The sequence below is a fragment of the Diabrotica virgifera genome, chromosome 3 (assembly GCF_917563875.1).
Source record: "Diabrotica virgifera virgifera chromosome 3, PGI_DIABVI_V3a".
NCBI lineage: Eukaryota > Metazoa > Arthropoda > Insecta > Coleoptera > Chrysomelidae > Diabrotica > Diabrotica virgifera.
Window position 1 is genome coordinate 78,856,832 of NC_065445.1, and position 19,442 is coordinate 78,876,273.

A 19,442-nucleotide genomic window follows, 5' to 3' on the forward strand; every position below is an offset into this window, starting at 1 on the left:
TTATGCAGTGGAGACGTTGACTCTTAAAACAGCAAATGTAAATAATTTCGAGTATGAGAATCCTCAAAATTCCATGGACATCGCATAACTCAAAGAAAGAAGTGCTGCATAGAACAGGCAGGGAATGAGAACTTTTCAGCACAGTGACAGTTAGAAAAACATCATACCTAGGCGATATACTGATAAATGATAAAATGATAAAAAGTACCAATATGCTCAACTAATACTGAAAGGAAAGATCGAGGAAAACAGAGGACTAGGAAGGAAAAGACTATCGTGGCTAAGAAACTTCAGACAGTTGACAGGTCTAAATTTTTAACAGCTAACAAGAACTGCTGAAGACAGAGAAGACTTTGCAATTGTAGTAACCAACCTCCATTGAAGAGAGGACACTGTAAGAAGAAGAAGTGATACAAAGCTATTTCACTACTTTGTGGTGCAATCTAGGTAGCGTTTTAGGATAGCAACAGGTAGCTAGAAACCGAACAGAATGGCGACGAATCTTGGAGGAGGCCAGGATCCACAAAGGATTGTTGAGTCAATGATGATGATTAATGATGAATCGCAAAAAAGTAAGCATATGAACGTAGATGCTGATACGGTCCTTCATATATTTTTCAATGTTTTATCTAAGAGGATATATATCAATGTTTTCTAACTACATTTAAAATGCAATATTTCTCAATATTATTTTATTTCTTCGTTATGTACAAATTATGTTACAAATTTATATGGTTTATAAATAAGCAGGAGCAGACAAGTAAGGGGCAGCGACCCTGTAGCCCGCCAGCAAAGGGGCAGCTGGAGCTGCTACATAAGGTGCTGCTGCTACAAGGGGAGCTGCTGCAACCGGAGCGGCTGCTACAAGAGGAGCTGCTGGAGCGACTAAAGCGTTGTACTGCCGAGCGAAAACTTGAGAACTTTGAGCAGTGACGACTGCTGGAGCTACAGCTGGGGCTACTGCTAGAGGAGCTGCAATGAGGCTTGGGTCGGGTTTGGCAGCTGGGCTAGCCAGAACAGCGGAGGCAAGAGCTAAGATAACAACCTGTATCAAAATAAAATGTATTAGTCATGAAACGTGCTAATAGCATCAAAAATTATCAACGATGTACATAGGCGTAACCAGGATGATCCTAAGGGGGGTTACAACTACCTGAAAGGGGGGGGGTTACAACTACTGGAAGGTCTCTGAGGGCTATGGTGTTAAGCGTATAGAGCTCAAAGTACATCCCCCAAAACAGCGAGAATTTCTCTTAGAAACAAATGCTTCTACTGCCGTAATAATATCAAATATTTATTCAGTGGCGGATCAAGAGAAGGAGGGTACGGTATCATGACCCCCCTCTAAACGAAAATAGATAGGTGTCAATTCAATAATCCTAAAAAAAAGAAAAACCGAGAGCTGTCAAACAAAAAAATGTAGGCCCATTCAAAAAATAATTGAAAACCCACTTATCCTAGGGGTGGTAAGATTAAGTGACCGTATCAGAGAAAAGTAATTAAATCATCCACAAGATCCATGACTCCCCCACATTCTGGATTCGCCACTGTGTCTATTAACTCAAAAATAAAAATATACGCAACAGTTACGGTTATGAGACCCGTAATAACGTATGAATCAGAAACATGAACTTTGACTAGTGAACAAGAGGAATAACTTCTTCGATGGAAAAGAAAAATTATAAGGAAAATATATGGACCTATACAGGAGAATGGGGAATGGCGAATAAGAATGAACCACGAAATAAATAGAATATTTAATGGACCGACTATCACAAAAGAAATAAGAAGTAAACGAGTTGGATGGGACACGTAGAAAGGATAGATGATAAGAAAAATACGAAAACAGTGCTTAGAAAAGAATTAAACGGGAAGAGACCGAGAGATAGCACCAGAAAAGATAGATTGATGATATTAAACAGGATTTAAAAAAATAGGAATACGAAAATGGGGATAGCAAGCAAAGGAGAGAAAAACATGGTCAACTACAGCCAAGGAAGTAAAATATAAATGGCACTAAATGATCTCCCTAAAGAAAAACTAATAAGTAATTATTTTAGATATAAAACGTTGGTTTTTGTTTGAGGAGTTATACTTGTGGCTGGCCTTCACACCATGTAAAACTTTAGAGCCTAGAAACCCCAACGTGCGACCATGACCTACCATGGGCTGTCAGTGGTCACAGATGATGATGATTGGATATCTAAAGACAACATAAAAGTTATAAGATGAAAAAAAAAGGAATGAAAGAAAACAGCCAATTTGTTTAGTACAAGAATGGGAAAACTTTCCTTGTCTAAGAATAATATAAACCTATGCAGAATTTCAGTTTTTTTTACTTTATAATTTTGTAAAGTTATCTTTTGTAAAGTTAATAGTAGGATAAATGCAATGAAGATGAGACATCTACGAGCTATTGCCGGAAAATCCAAATGGATAGAATAATAAATGAGGCAATATGGAGGATAATTAAACAGGAATCATTGATGAACAAAATAATAAAGAGACAATTAAACTGGTATGGATATCTAATGAGAATGAAACCCAGCAGGCTAACCAGAAAAATTCACGAAATAAGAAATATTACAAGAAAGAAAAAAGGCAGACCGAGCAAAAAATGGATACATCAAATAGTAGATGCGGGAAAAATTAAACAGACAACGCTTGAAGAAATGAAAATAATAGCATAAGACAGAAAATAATGGAAGAGATGGGTGAATATGTAAACTAAACCCAAATCTGATACCTGAAAGGATATAAACCTATGCAGAATTTCAGTTTTTTTTACTTTATAATTTTGTAAAGTTAACTTTTGTAAAGTTAATATGTAGTAGGATAAATGCAATGAAGATGAGACGTCTACGAGCTATTGCCGGAAAGTCCAAATGGATAGAATAAGAAATGAGTCAATACGGAGGATAATTAAACAGGAACCATTGATGAACAAACTAATAAATAGACAATTAAACTGGTATGGACATTTGATGAGAATGAAATCCAGTAGGCTAACCAGAAAATTCACGAAATAAGAAATATTACAAAAAAGAAAAAAGGCAGACCGAGGAAGAAATGGATACATCAAATAGTAGATGAGGAAAAAATTAAACAGGCAACGCTTGAAGAAATGAAAATAATAGCATAAGACAGAAAATAATGGAAGAGATGGGTGAATTTGTAAACTAAACCCAAATCCGATACCTGAAAGGATATAAGGAAGGGAAGAAAGAAAGAAAGTAAAGTTGACGAAAAAACCATCTTTATGTATTTATAAAGTAAGGTAAAATATCTATCGTTTTTCGTAATTTTATCAGAATTTTACACATAGAAAAATATATCAATGTATTTTTACTTACGTATTGAAACATATTTGATCGTTGGATGATTTGTGATATGCCTTATCAATCCAATTCTGCTTTTTATATTTCTTTTTACGTGATTGAAATCCCACCTTACTAAGTGTACATTTTAGGTCAATTTGGCAATTTCGTTAGTAACCAAAATTAATATGCAGCAAGCATTTGGTTTGACGATCTGTTTGTAATCACTTAGCTGCTATGCATTTGCACATATTTTGGTTAATCAAAGGTCACGTGATGAAAACTGTGTTGGTATCTTATTTTATAATCATATAATATATTTTAAAAAGTGTCTCCTGTACAGTACATAAATTCGTCTTTAGTAACGTAGTAAATTGTTTGCGAACGGATATCCATTTTCCAGTATTTATCCTTTACATAAATTAGTATAGGGCTTTTCATTTACAGTCATTTGTTTCGAGCTTCTGTCATGTGTCATGTGTCGTATAATATTAAGATATCTACGTCATACGTCTTTGATTTGTATCATTGGTATATACCAATAACGTATGACGCTGATATATTAATATTGGACGACACATATTATGATAAAGATGGGCGTATGTATAATACAAAATTTATACTGGAACCAATCAGCCACAATAAGACAAAACTCTTGGAGATAAACCAACGGAAGCTATCCAGATTCTACGAGGCGTTAGACAAGGTTGTATACTTTCACCCATAGATTTATAATACTCTAGATTGCGCCTTACGATCTTAAAATGGGTGACGGTTGCGACAGAGATAAATGAGCCTATTTGGTCGGTAGTCTCTTTCTAATTCAAGGGGAGTATTGACGACGTCACTATCCTACTCGGTCGTCGAGTATTTTAGATGGTTTGACAGTTCGAGCGGATGGCGACGAGAACTGGTCGTTTGTCTTCGGACGTGGATAATCCTGGTTCGAATCCCATACCAATCTTTACTTTTTTTATTTTTAATTTAATCAATATTGCGTTGATTAGATATTATTACATCTCTAAAATAAATCTATGCAAAGAAATATATAACAAATAAGAAAAACTGTGTAGGTACCTATAGATTTTTAAAAATATAAAAGCCAATGTTATTTTTTTAATAAGTTAATGGTAGAATAGTATAAAGTAATTAAGAATATTCGTAAAAAATTACCAATAATTAATATCAACATAATGTACCATCGATTTATTAATTGAATCGGTCATTTCAAAAACAACACGAGTCGCATATTCCTAATTTTAGAGAAGAGCAAAGAAAACTTAATTATATAGTCGAAAGATGGATGAAATGGATGACATCAAAATTCAGAGTTATATTGTAGTTTTGTTCCTAATGTTTTTACTGGACTGGTGTCGTTTTTGCACACAACGTTTATCTTAAAGGAGTCTATTCCTCTCAAAAAGTTAGTTTCTCAAAATTGTGGACTTTGCTGTTTTTGAAATGACCGATTCAATTATAAGTAATTAGACATTATTTTTATTTACGAAATTATTGTTACAATTTTTTAAAAAAGTAGAAGCAAAACAAATATTATTCACATCATTCGAATAAGGACGAATTTATATTAATAACGAATGACTTTTATTTTACTATGCAGTTCACAAATATGTATTCCAATATTAACTTAATATACATAGGTACATTTATTATCTGCTAGATTTACTTAGGTCCATTTTTCAGATGTAAAAATATCTAATAAACGCAATATTGAGTAAATAAAAATAAAAAAGGTAAAGTTGGTATGGGATTCGAACCACGATTACTCACGTTCGAAGACCAAAGACCATTTCTCGTCTCCACCCGCTCCAACTGTCAACAAATATTACTCGATAAAGTGGGATAGTCACGTCGTCGATATTCCCCTTAAATTAGAAAGAGACTACCGACCAAATAGGCTCATTTATCTCTGTCGCAACCGTCACCCATTTTAAGATCGGAGGACGCAATCTAGAGTATTATATATCTATGCTTTCACCTATATTATTTAACCTATATTCAGAGGAAATATTTAGTGAAACCTTGGAAAATTGCGTACATGGAATACTCCTAAATTGAGAACGCCTAAACAACATCCGCTATGTAGACGACACCGTTATTTTTGCAGACAGTTTGAACAGTTTACAGCAACTAATACAAAGTAAATGAAGCAAGAGAAAGATGTGGACTACAAGTAAACATATCAAAAACTAAATGTGTGGTCATCAGCAAAAATAAAATTAGAGACGTCCAACTGCTTATCAAGAATACACCAGTGGATCGAGTAAAACAGTATTGTACCCTCGGAGATCGTTGGGAAAATTTACACTCAAAATAACAAAATTCAGTTTGGGCAACACTGTGTGAATGTTGATAGTAACTTATCCCTTTTAAGATAAACAGAACTGTAATTTAGTCCAGACAATATAATATATTTTTTTGCCAACAAAATCACACACAAGAAATAAAATGTAGAATAGAGAAGGCTAGGAGTGCATTAAATAACATGGTCAAACTATTATTTAAAAGCCACAACCTTAATATGAAGATAAAAGTAAGGCTCCTACGATGTTATGTATATCTTCTCAATATTATACTACGGAGTTGAATTCTGGACATTCACTGAAGCGATGGAGAAAAAACTTGAAGACTTCGAGATGTGGCTGTACAATCGAATCCTAAGAATATCATGGACGGACAAGATAACCAACGAGACCGTATTACGAAGAATGGGGAAAGAAAGAGAGGTGATGTATACCATTAAAAGGAGAAAGTTAGAATATCTCGGACACATAATGAAAAACGGCACTAAATACAGATTACTGAAGGTAATCCTTCAAGGTAAAGTATTTGGAAAGCGAGGAATTCCTTACAAATCAGATCCAGCTATCATCAAAGGACCGTTCACATCTTGGGGGTATAGTCTTTTGCGCTTCTTCTTTAACACCTATAATAACAGTTTGTTTGGGGCTCGTCAAACCAAGATGACAAATTAGAAATAGTAGTCAAACATAATCAATTAGAGCAGGTGACAGAAGACATATTATGGGCCATTCCACGAACATACGCCTGTTTTGGATTACTTCGACAACGAATATTTTACTGTGATAAGAAGTATGAAAGTAAATGGCGCTTATATTTATTCCAATAAACAACAATGTAATTTGCAATTTACTTTCGTTCTTCTTATTTTGCACAGTAAAATATTCGTTGTCGAAGTAATCCAAAACAGGCGTATGTTCGTGGAATAGGGTATATATACCTAGGACAGATAATAAAGCATAAAGCTGAACAGGGACAAACAGAAGAGATAAAAGAAGAACTAGATTAGCATGGGCATCATTTGGTACAATATCATATGTTCTAAAAAATAAAAAGTATCCTCAATATATGCGAATGAGAGTATTCAACCAGTGCATATTACTTGTTCTCACATATGGCTCACAAACAAGGACTTTCACAAAGGAGAACATGGTCAGCATATCCAAAACACCAATAGCAATGGAAAGACAGATGCTGGGTATCGGTCTTATCCTTCTTCAAGTGCCATCTCCGCGAATGAGGTCGGCAATCATCATAGCTATTCGGACTTTGGAGACGGCTGCTCTGAAAAGTTCATTTGATGTAAATCAGTACCATTCCCTCAGGTTGCGCAGCCACGATATTCTGCGTCTTCCTATGCTTCTTTTTCCTTGAATCTTTCCCTACATAATAAGTTGGAGCAAGTTGTATCTCTCTCCACGTGTAATATGTCCGAGATATTCCTATTTTCTGGTTTTGATTGTATCTAAGACTTCCATTTCTTTATTCACCTTTCTCAGAACCTCTTTGTTTGTGACGTGTTTTGTCCATGATATTTTCAGAATTCTTCTATACACCCACAACTCGAATGATTCCAGTTTTTTGTGTTGTGATGTTTTTTCCAGATATGATAAAATTTTTCAGCCACTTAAGAAATAAGTCCGTAATAACCTCCGTAATAACCTTCTTTCAGGTCAAGTTAATCCTCATATCTACTGGATATGAGGATGGGTTTACTGGTCGTGGATCGCTTGGATTTACTGATCGTGTCCTACATTTAATAAGAGCCTTTTAGTAATTGATAAGGCAAGTCAAGACACCAACAAGTACAAAACTGGAAACCGCAAGGTAGAAGAAAAAGAGGTAGACCGAGGAAAAGTTGGCAGGCAGGAATAAACAAAGCCATGGATGAAAGAGGTCTGCAAGTAGATCAATGTGCGGACAGAGAGGAATAGCGAACGTTGTAAACCGATAATATATTGTTATGCTCTACTTTATCTCTTTAATTAGATTGATTACCAAATTCTTAATTTAATTAATTACTTAATTATTTTAAAATCTGCCTATATAAAACAAAACCAAATTCAAATTAAATTTTCTAATAAACTTTATTCTCAGGGCTAATTTTGTATTCGATGCAATACCTTTGATTTGTGGCTTCTAGTATCTCTAGTTGCCTACTCCTTCCAGGATAAAACAGGGAAATTAAACACATTCAATATCATATAAATGTAATCTATTATTTATTTATCCAATATGCTGTATAAATAAGATTTAAAAAAAAATACTAAACTCTAAATTTGTTGCAACAATTTCTTACTTAATAAATCAAGCTTTAATTCTGATGTCTCCTAGTTTTAACAAAAAAAATTATTTAAATAAATTATTGTTTATTCATACTAAATTTACTAAAATTTACTTTTCTCCTTTTGAATTGATTACTTAAATTTGTCATTCTTTGACATTGCTACGAAAGTTTACTTTTCCCAACCTGATGGTATTTTCCAATTATTGAATGTTATTAAAGTTTGCATATGTGCTGCGTTGTTGTTTTATTACTTTTGAAACTTAAAATCGCATATTCCACTTCTGATTTAATATTGGAGGCCAGTTAAGTCTGTATTTTCATTAAAGTTGGAATGACTAACTGAGTTATAGAACTGTTCAATATAAAAAAAATGAGCATATATGGTGTGGATATAAACAAGCTCTCTCCGTTTCGTCAAATGATTTGGCTAACCTATTTGTTTCTTCACTCCTTCTTTTCCCAGATCGCGTTGTCCTTGATTCTCCCACACGTACTCTTTTGATGTTGCGAAAAGGTCCCTCTCATTCAAACTGCTTCAAAAACAAACAAAACCAGGACTTGCTCGAATTCTCCACTCAGTTTTCTTCTTGCTCTATATCTTGTGCAAATGGATACCAATCAGCTACTCGTTCTAGACAGAACAAATGAATCTTCCTCGGACACAGGAAAATTTTACTTTTCAACCGGTCAACAATTTCGTTTCAACTTGATTCTGCTTGCAAAGGCCGATTTCACCACTTTACACTGACTTCTCACTTTTCAAAAACTGGACTGCTCTCTCTCTCGATATTCACCACACAGTTCCTCTTTTCTCTCTGAAATTCCGACTCCACATTCTCATCCCTTCCATCGATCTTTCTCTACCAATCAAAAACAACCTCTCTACCCAAAACATTCATACTTTCCATTCCTAAGAAAACCAACTTAATTTGTATCCAACTTTCCATTTTGTTAAAATTCTAAGAGACATCAAATTACTAAGGTTTTTCAAAAAACTAAACAAAAGGCCTTACATTCTAAACTCAATAAAATTTGTTTATCGTTTAAACCTTCTACGAATTATTTACAAAAATCCTATTGATGTTCACAAAACGAAATAACATGCACTTTCCAATATTTTCGAACCATTGTCTGTAAATCCTTTCAAAAAACCCAGTAACGAAAACCACATTAATGATTTCACCTTCCCCGAAAAAGCACTGTTTATTAACTAAATTAAGACACCCCCTCTCTGGTCATAGCATTTCTGCACCAATAACTGCATGCAGAAAAGTGTCTCTCATATACTCATATTACCAAACCGTTTTTGAAACCAAGCTGAGTGTCTCCCGTTTTTTCTTCGTATTTGTTATAAGTCCGCTTATGTATTACTTTTGTGCTTCTTTGTCATTGCTACGAAAGTTTACTTTTCCCAACCTGATGGTATTTTCCAATTATTGAATGTTATTAAAGAATTTGCATATGTGCTGCGTTGTTGTTTTATTACTTTTGAAACTTAAAATCGCATATTCCACTTCTGATTTAATATTGGAGGCCAGTTAAGTCTGTATTTTCATTCATATTCATAGCATATAAGTCACGATCGTCAGAGCAAAAATCCAGAATATATATGTTTGCCAGAGTTTGCATAATTCATAATTCGTTGTGATCTGTTATGGTGTTATTGTCTTTTGTTATTTTTGAGTAGGTACCTAGTTACATTTTCTGAAGATGTTTGTTTAAAGTTTTTTAAATAAGCATAGGAACAGGAAATTTCAATGTTTTCTAACTAAATTTAAACTGCAATATTTCTCCATATTATTATATTTCTTCGTTATGTACAAATTAAGTTACAAATTTACATGGTTTATAAATAACCAGGAGCAGCTAAGTAAGGGGCAGCGACCCTGTAGCCCGCCAGCAAAGGGGTAGCTGGAGCTGCTACATAAGGTGCTGGTGCTACTGGAGCGGCTGCTACAAGAGGAGCTGCTGCAACCGGAGCGGCTGCTACAAGAGGAGCTGCTGGAGCTACTAAGGCGTTGTACTGACGGGCGAAGACTTGCGAACTTTGGGCGGTGACGACTGCTGGAGCTACAGCTGGGGCGACTGCGAGAGGAGCTGCAAGGAGACTTGGGTCGGCTTTTGGAGCTGGGTCAGCCAGTACTGCAGAGGCAAGAGCTAAGATAACAATCTGTAATAAAAAGTGTGTTAATTATAAATAACAATTACATAGTTATGTTAAAAAAAAACAGATTTTTCTTTCATGTCACAATCATATCTTCTTTTTCTCCCTTACAATTTAATGTTTTTCGTCCGTTGGTTTATATGTGGTTTACATCTTCTAGTCCACATCTTATTTTAATTTCCCCATTTCTTATTCCATAATATATTTTATAGAATTTTCAGTCAGTTTAAATACTTCTTCTTCTTCTTTTTGTATAGACATGACTCTGTTTTTTCAATGTGCCTCTAGTAAGTTGTTCCATCGTTTTCGTGGTCTTCCCACTGATCATTTTCCTATTGGGGAATCGTCTCTCGCTGTCCTGACTACCCTATTTGTTGTCATTCGGCTTATGTGGTCATTCCATTCTATTCTTCTGTTTCTTACCCAGTTATTAATGTTGTCCACCTTGCATCTCCGTCGTATATATGTACTTCTAGCTCTGTCCTATAAAGTCTTACTATCGATTTTTCGAAGGGTTTTCATCTCCGCTGTTTCGAGCAATCTTTTTGTCCTCTCTGTGTCGGGTCGTGTTTCTGCCGCGTATGTCATTATTGGCCTGATTACTGTTTTGTAAATTCTGCCTTTCATTTCTTTTCCGATATTCTCAAAGTTTAAATAGTTTTAATAGTTCTCCATAGTTTAAATACTTGTGTTGTAATATATTTTATAGATTTTTCACTCAGTTTAAATACTTGGGGTGTCTTCTAAATGCAAGTTGGAACCCTGAGACTAAAAAATAAAGAGCAGAGTAGAACAAGTCAGAAATGCTTTTATTTATGAAGCTTCGTCTGACAGACAGAGTCAGAAATGAGGGAATATTAAGAAAAACGGACTTGCAGGCTAAGGAACTTCTTGATTACCTATGTAAAAAGTAAGAGAACTGCATACTTAGGGCCATATTACAAGAATAACGATACACTTTTTAGCAACTGGTATTCGAAGGAAATATAGAGGATACGAGAAGTCTTGGACGTAAAAAGATGTCATAGCTACGTACTATTTGCCTATGGACATGAATCAGCAGCTATCAAATGCTTAGCAATACTGCTAAAAACAGTATAATTTAATCTTGACTATTTAACATCTCACCTGAGAAAACAATGTACGATGGACGCCTACGCAGAAATGCACATAATCTTTAGAAGAAAATGACTCCAAAATATATTTATGTGGGCTTCTAATTTAAACTTAAAAACTATAAAATAAACAATATAAGATTCATATACGAATACTTAACGCCTTGATGGTTCAGTGGTGAAAGAGCTAATTCATTGAGCGTAAGAAATCGGAATTTAAATTAAAATATGCATGAACTCTACACGGAATATGTCCAGGAAAATAAATTGAAAAACTTTTTTCAGCAACAAAACCTTTCTAGATTAACATTTTTAATACAAAATTCATTTTATCTTTTGTTAATCATAAGAGCGATACATGGGATCATAAAAATACATGGGGAAAGATATGGGCCCGGATTACGTACACTCGATACGCATCGTATCCGCCATGTTTTCCCATAGCGCCTTACGGGAAAACATGGCGGATACGATTCGTATCGAGTGTTCGTAATCCCTATGATGATCATAGATAGAAGAAATATCAACCAGCCAGACATTGTCATAATCAATGACATCGAACTGGTAAATCAATTTGTGTATCTGGGCACCAATTCTGGAGTATGTACCAAAGAAATAAAAAGAATGTCAGCCCAGGAAGCAATACCAATGCTCACCAAAGTATGGAAAAGACACATCATCACCATGGATACAAAAATAAGGCTTGTAAAAACAATGGTTTTCTCCATTTTTTATATGGATCGCGTCTTCTCCGTTGCATACAGGAATAGACAAGACGAAAATGGCGGGTTCGTTAGAAAGAATATTCTCATGAGATTTTTTTGCATAATCACATTCGTGAGACATCCCAGAATAAGGTTCAAGAAGTCGCCCACATGAAAAGTGGTCCATTTTTTTAACAATTTTTTTAAATCAAATTGCAAAAATCAATATTTTTGGCCCGTACAAATTTTTGTTAGGTTTTTGGACCATTCTGGACAAAAAAGGTCTCTTGTAATTTTTCTCTAAAGTTCATCGTTTTCGAGTTATAAACAATTTAAAATTGAAAAAAACGAAAAATGGCGATTTTCAAGACTTAATAAATTGATTAAATGTTATTATGATGAAAGTCAGAAAGTGACTAAATCAAAGTTTAAAGGCCCCCCTACAAGATCCTGAAGAAATTTTTGTCAGCCAGCACGTATTAGGCGGCCGTCTATGGTGAGTACGAGAGAGATGCCATTCCGGCAGTCCAATGGGGCATCTTATTCGCACTCACATTTACAGCCGCGTCAATACGCTCTTACGGCTTATTGTTAATAATTAAAAATAACAGCTTAGTAATAAATTAATGTCATAAATTTCTTCAGGATCATGTAGGGGGGGCTTTAAACTTTGATTTAGTCACTTTCTGACTTTCATAATAATAATTTTTAACCGAGTTATTAAGTCTTAAAAATGGCCATTTTTGCGTTTTTCAAATTTTAAATTGCTTATAACTCGAAAACGATCAACTTTAGAGAAAAATTACAAGAAATCTTTTTTGTCCAGAATGATCTAAAAAACCTAAAAAATTTGTCCAGAGCAAAAATAATAATTTTTGCAATTTGATTAAAAAAATAAAAAAAAATTGGACCACTTTCCTCGTGGGCGACTTCTTAAACCTTATTCTTGGGTGTATTACAGATGTGATTATGCAAAAAAATCTCATGGGAATATTTTTTCCAACGAACCCGCCGTTTTCGTTTTGTCTAATAGGGCGTTTGAAATGTTTTGCTGGCGAAGAATGTTGCGAATACCCTAGACTTCAAGAAGAACCAACGAGTCTATTCTTAGATAGCTGCACGTTACAAGTAGGCTTCGAAACATTGTGATCGAAAAAATCACCGCTTACTTTGGTCATATGGTGCCTAGAGATGGTCCGGAGAAGCTGACATTGCAGAAGTTGCGAGAGGTCCCGGGAAAATCACGAACAAAGTATATGGACCACATTATAAAAAAGGGCGGTGCTCCGTTAAAACCTTTCTTCAGAGTTGCAAAGGATAGAGAAATATGGAAACCGTATAAGAGAAATCATTGAAACTTCAAGGTGGTACAATGTCCGAATCAGCCAACTTACTAAGAAGAAGAATGTTATGTAACTTAGTTTACAAATAATAGAAAATGAAACTTATATATCCTGTGCTTGAGATTTTAAAAAATATATTTGATCTTTATGGACCATGCATACAGAGACTGGTTCACCGGCATCTATAAAAATGAACACAAATAGTATAAAAACTATACATCCAAGCAGCAAATAAAAGAACTGCACTAGCAGTGATTTGAAAACAGAACAAGAGATAAGAACTTGCAAAATCTTGCAAAATCAAAATCAAATTATCTTTCAATTATATAAATAGGTAAATGTGACCATCGTCACTTGGTCTAGCAAGGGACATTGCAAATGACTTTGCAAGGGTCTTGCTAAACTTAAAAACGAAAATAAACGAGAGTTACTAAGATACATTGGCAATAGGCAACTGGTATGGTGACACAGATAGAATGCAGACAAAGGTCTACACAAAGTGAGAATAGCAGTCAATTAAAGCAGTATATTTTTAATAAAATTTTAAACAAAAGCCAATTTGTAAATTAGTTTTTAATTAAAAACAGCTCGTCTTTTTAATAAAAAACAACCTGAAAGGGTTTTAAAATGCTTTTACTTACGTAGTGGAACATTTTTGATCGTTGGATGATTTTTGACATACTAAATCATGTAAATTCAGCTTTTTATATTCTTCGATACATGGGTTACAGTCCCACCTTGCTAAAAAGTGGACATTTTGGGTTAATTTTGCAATTTTTATTAGTAATCAACATTGATATGCAGACAAGCGTTTGATTGAACGATTCATTTGTAATTGTTCTTTATTACAACCTTGTATTAAATGTTGATACAATTAGATATTTGATTAATAGCCAGTAAATGACCGTTTTGGAGTGTAATTTTCAAGGTCAACTCCAAATTGAATGAAAATTTGGATTTGGGTTCTACTGCTACTTACCCTACACTTCAAAGTTGAATTTTTGCAGTTGGTTGCTTTTACTTGGTCGGTGAGTCACCCCTTCCGGGGGTGAAAAGACGCGTGTTTAAAATAAGTCCGGAAATGGATAAAATGAATGATTAGAAGCAACTTTTGTTCTATAGAGTTTTTATGTAAGTCAATACTTTTCGAGTTGTTTGCGATTGAAAATGTTTATTTTTCGACAAAAAAACTACGTTTTCCGATGGTTTTTCGCAAATAACTCAAAAAGTAAATATTTTGTCGATAAAAATATTCTTAGCAAAATTGTAGCTTATAAAAAACGAAAAAAATGGTGTATCAGTAAAGTCTATAAACCAAGTAAAAGCAAAGTTGTAGCTCATGAAAAATACGTTCTTTTTCGTCTAATGCCAAATAGAATATTTCAACGTGAAATCACCGAGAAATTAAGCAATTTTCGGAAAAAACTTATGAATATTTTTAAGTGTTTAAAAAAAGATTTCATTTTATTTTTTTACAAAAGTTTCTAGGATCAAAAATGAACGATATATGCTGAAAAAAAATTGGCCCCTTTTTTAGTAACCGGTTTGAAGTGCTTATTTTTGAAAAAATTAAATTTTATATTAAGAAAAAATTTCTAAAAATTTTGGAAAAATTTCCTTTTTTCAAAATAACTTAAAAGTATTCTTCTTCTTTAGGTTCCTGAATTTCCTGAAATTCCTGCAAATTCCTGCAATTTCCTGAAATCTCTCTGCTGTGCAACCACACCATTGTCTAATATTACGCAGCCATGAAAGTTTCTTTCGACCAATCCATCTCTTTCCCTAAACTTTTCCTTGTATTATAAGGCAAAGCAGATGGTATTTAGGTCCTCTAATTATATGGCCGAAGTATTCTGTTTTTCTCCTCTTTATGATACATATGAGCAGACGTTCTGAATTCAGCATTTGAAGAACATCTTCATTGGAAGTGTGCGAAACCCACGATATCTTTAGGATTCGTCGATAGTACCACAATTCGAATGCTTCTATTTTGTTTAGCATTGTGATTTTTAACGTCCATGTCTCACAACCATACAATAGGATAGACCACACATAGGTAACATTTCAGCACCTTCTTTCGAATATTCATCGACAGGTTTCTGTTACATAAAACTGGTTTCCAGGTCATAAAAGCCTTCCGTGATATTTTGATCCTAGTTATTATCTCTTCATCACAGTCACAATTTACATTTAACCAGCTGCCAGCTGTATTTGAAATGATTTACCCGTTCTAACTCCTCTCCATCAAGAGAAAGCTGACCTTGATCTATATTAATCTTTCCAACTGCCATCCACTTTGTTTTTGAAATGTTGATTTTAAGGCCTCTCCGATAACTTGTTTCACTGACTAGATTAGTACTGTCTGAAGATCTCGTAAATTTTCAGCAAGATTGGCTGTATCGTCAGCCTATCTAATATTGTTGAATGTTGATTACTTCTCCGCCTAGCCTAACTCCCTCTTGTCTGGCATCCAAAGCCTCCCTAAAGATTTCTTCAGAGTACAGATTAAAAAGGGTGGGTGATAAAACACAACCTTGTCGTACTCCACGTTTTATCGGCAGTTTTTCAGTACGACTGTCTCCAATTTAGGCTACTTGATTGTAATATAAGTATTTCAGCAGTCTTATATCGTAGTGGTCAAGTCCTGCTGCCTGCAGGTAATCGAAAAGTGTATCATGTTGTACTCGGTCGTATGCCTTCTCGAAGTAGATGAAACAAACATATGAATAAACAAACAAATAAACGTTCTTTCGGAATTCACAACTTTTTGTAATAGAACGCGCATACAAAATAAGGGCTCTATTAGTCTAGGTAACTGGTGGCGCAACTAGTGGCGCAACTAGAGGGCCCACCAAATTGTGAGCACGGGCAACTGGTGGCCGAGAATAGCCACCAGCAAAAATAATAAAATTAATTGGAATTGGAAAAATAATCAAATGCAATTGGAAACTTGTTTGTTATCAATTTTACGAAAAAAAGTTATTCTTCATAAAATGCTCTTAATAGTATAAAATATAAGATGCATCCATCAGAATCAAATTTTGTGAATTTTATACGAGGTATGTCAAAAAAGATGAATTTCGCTCAAGAGTAAAGTATCCTTATATTAAACAATATCGAAAAATGTTTTATAAAAAGTTGTTCGGAATTAAAAGTTATGTTTGAATATGCAATTACATTCTTCTAATTGAAATATTGTGAACTGTAAAGGTACTTTACTCTTGGACGAAATTCATATTTTTTAACATACCTCGTATAGAATTGATAAAAGTTTATATATTATGATTGCATCTTAGATTTTAGACCATATAAAGCTGTTTGTAAAAAATAACTTTTTTCGTAAAATTAATAATAAAATACTTATAGATATTTGTAATAAAATGATGTTGGGTATAAGTAATTTAAAAAAAATTGCATTTTTTTCTTCAATTAGAATGATGTAATAAAATTAATGAGTCCCAAAACATAGTTTTTTTAATTCTTAACAAGTTTTCATAATAACAATTTTCGATGTTATGAAATCTAAAGGTACTTTACATACAATTTTTTTGACATACCTCGTATAACATAGACTATGCAGAGCATTTTATAAAGAATATATTTTTTTTCGTAAAATTAATAAAAAAAAAGTTTCCCATATGGTTCCAAGTTACGCAGACATACTGTACCTATATATAAAAGCTCATTTTTTTTAAATTTTCCAATTAACGTCACATTCGGATTCAGCATAATTAAAAACAAAATAGAAACATTTTTGATCAAGGTAAAGTGATGAATTCGCCGATATTTCTAAAATATAAAAAGAGCTTTTATTGTTTAAACAATGAATAAACAATTAACGGCTAAATCTGCGAGAAGAACTTTTTAATATAGCATATTTATAAATCAACAAAAAAGGTTTTAGAAAAATATACGCTTGTTAATAGAAAATATAGAAGTTAATAGAAAAGAAATACGAAGCACTCGATTACAATACAAATGAACTAGTGGTGGCCGACACCAGTTGCTCAGTCTAATAGGGTCCATATAACATAATGCCCCTGCTTGGTGGCGCCACCAGACCCGGTTACCCGGCTGGTGGACTGGTTCGGCCACCAGATCGACAACAATTTCTGGTGGCGCAACCAGTTGCCGTAGTCTAATAGGTCTCATTTACTTAAATGCCCCGTGACGTCATGAGTCACTGGTGGAGCAACTTGGTGGCGTCACCAGTTGCCTAATATAATAGCGGCCTAATGCTTCTCTAGTTCCTAGACCATTTCTAAATCCAAATTGCTTATTACCCATTCTAGTTTCACACAGAAGGAATACTCGGTTTTGTATAATACGTAAAAGTATCTTAAGTGTGTGACTCATCAAACTGATTAGTCTAAAATCGCTGCATTTGGTGGGCATGCTTTTCTTTGGTAATGTTATAAACAGTGACTTCAACCAATCATCTGGTATTTTTCCTTCGTTGTAAATTTTGTTAAGTAGTCAAAAGTAGTCAAGTAGGTAATGTTTTCCTCATCTAAAAGTTTAAGTAACTCAACAGGGATTTGATCTGGTCCAAGTGCTTTATTGCTTTTGGCTTGTTGTATTGCTTTTATGACTTCTGACTTCAGTATACTTTGACCTCTGTCTAATTAGTTGTCACAGGTAGTATTTGGAGCATTTTCTCGAGAAGAATCGGCAAAAAGGTCACTGATGTGTCTCTCCCATTCTTTGCACTGTTGTTCGTGATCACAAATTTTTCCGTCTGCGGTTTTAAGTACGTTAGCATTTTTCTGTTTTCTAATTCCGGAGGTATATTTAAGTTTCTTGTGGAGGTTGAAATTGTCATGCTTTTTTGTGGAGGTCTTGTATTTCTTTACATGAATTCTCGAGCCAGGATTATTTGGCCTGTTTAATTTTTCTTTTTATGAGTTTGTTGATTTCACGGTATTTGATAATATTTCTATTTTTGTATTTTCGTCGAATTTCCATCAGGTCTAGAATTTCTTGGTTTATCCAGTCATTTTTTCCCAACATTGTAGGTGTTTTTAAAGATTCCCTTACATCCTCTAAAATCGAGTTTTGAATATCGTACCAACATTCGTTAATAGTTCTGTTAATAGTTCTGTAAAAAGTATTAGTGATACGAAAAATCTCAAAGAGTAAAAAAATATAGGTTTTACTGTTATAAATATGCTAGTTTCATTTTGTTTCTCTGTAAAACAAAAGTTAGTTGATAATATCTGGTTGTTCAAAGTTTGCATACATTCGTGATTAGTGATACGTTCAAGCCCTTTTAACTATAACCCTTTCAAAAATACTCACTTTAAACCGGTGAAACTGACAGATCATATAAAAAATAGATATGTAAAGTAAATTGTTTGTAAAGCGGTAACGAATAATTTTATTTGGGGAGCTAAACACGGGAAGATTTTCATGATTCTTTTACCAAAAAAAGGGGCCAACTATATTTTGAGAGTAACTCGCTTATTTTTAATGCTGGAAACTTTAGTTGACAATTAAAATAAAAGCTTTATTTAAACACTTTAAAAAAGTTTAAATAGGTCTTTCCCGAAAAGTGCTTTTTGGTTATTTTACGATGAAATATTCGATTTGGAATTGGACGAATAAAATCGTATTTTTCATGAGCTACAACTTTGCTTTTGCTGGGTTTATAGACATCACGAATACACAACTTTTTTCATTTTTTTCCATGCTACATTTTTATTGAGAATATTTTTTCGATAAATAACTGTTTTTGAATTATTTGTATTTGTATTATATTATATATATTTGTTTTCTTAGTTATGTATTATCATATAGTCTTTTTATATTCATTTTTAGTCCATATTTTTCACAACTGTTTGTTTCGTTTAGTAGTGATTGGAGTTGTTTGCAGAGCTTGCCATAATCACGGTAGCATCTGCATATCTTTTCATGTATTGTTAATAGATCTCCCGTTAATTATTATTCCTTCACTTGCAGACAGTACCTAATGCTTCTTCAAAAATGGATTCACTATACAGAGGGCACGTCAAGGTTGAAATAAATTCATTTTCTGGAGAATGGACAATTTTGGAAAAAAATCCCGAAACAGGTCGATTTTTATTTTTAAATTACGACTTTTTGGCATATATCATACTATTATGCTCATATAGCATGCATACTAGTGATGTCACCCATTTCGGCGTGATGACGTCATCGATGACTTTTTAAAATA

At 33.9% G+C, this 19,442-nt stretch overlaps 2 protein-coding genes across 2 annotated transcripts; both read right to left on the reverse strand.

Annotated features, from left to right (window-relative positions):
• Window positions 1-677: 677 nt before the first annotated feature.
• On the reverse strand, window positions 678-3,588 carry LOC114327873 (cuticle protein 38-like). Its single transcript, XM_028276587.2, has 2 exons — window positions 3,354-3,588; window positions 678-1,045 (listed from the first exon to the last, which is right to left on the reverse strand). Exons 1-2 carry the CDS (start codon window positions 3,363-3,365, stop codon window positions 737-739), a joined length of 321 nt encoding a protein of 106 aa, XP_028132388.1. The 5' UTR covers window positions 3,366-3,588; the 3' UTR covers window positions 678-736.
• A 6,130-nt stretch (window positions 3,589-9,718) lies between these two features.
• On the reverse strand, window positions 9,719-14,035 carry LOC114327872 (testis-specific gene A8 protein-like). The gene is made up of 2 exons (XM_028276586.2): window positions 13,891-14,035; window positions 9,719-10,093 (listed from the first exon to the last, which is right to left on the reverse strand). Exons 1-2 carry the CDS (start codon window positions 13,927-13,929, stop codon window positions 9,770-9,772), a joined length of 363 nt encoding a protein of 120 aa, XP_028132387.2. The 5' UTR covers window positions 13,930-14,035; the 3' UTR covers window positions 9,719-9,769.
• Between the last annotated feature and the right edge of the window lie 5,407 nt (window positions 14,036-19,442).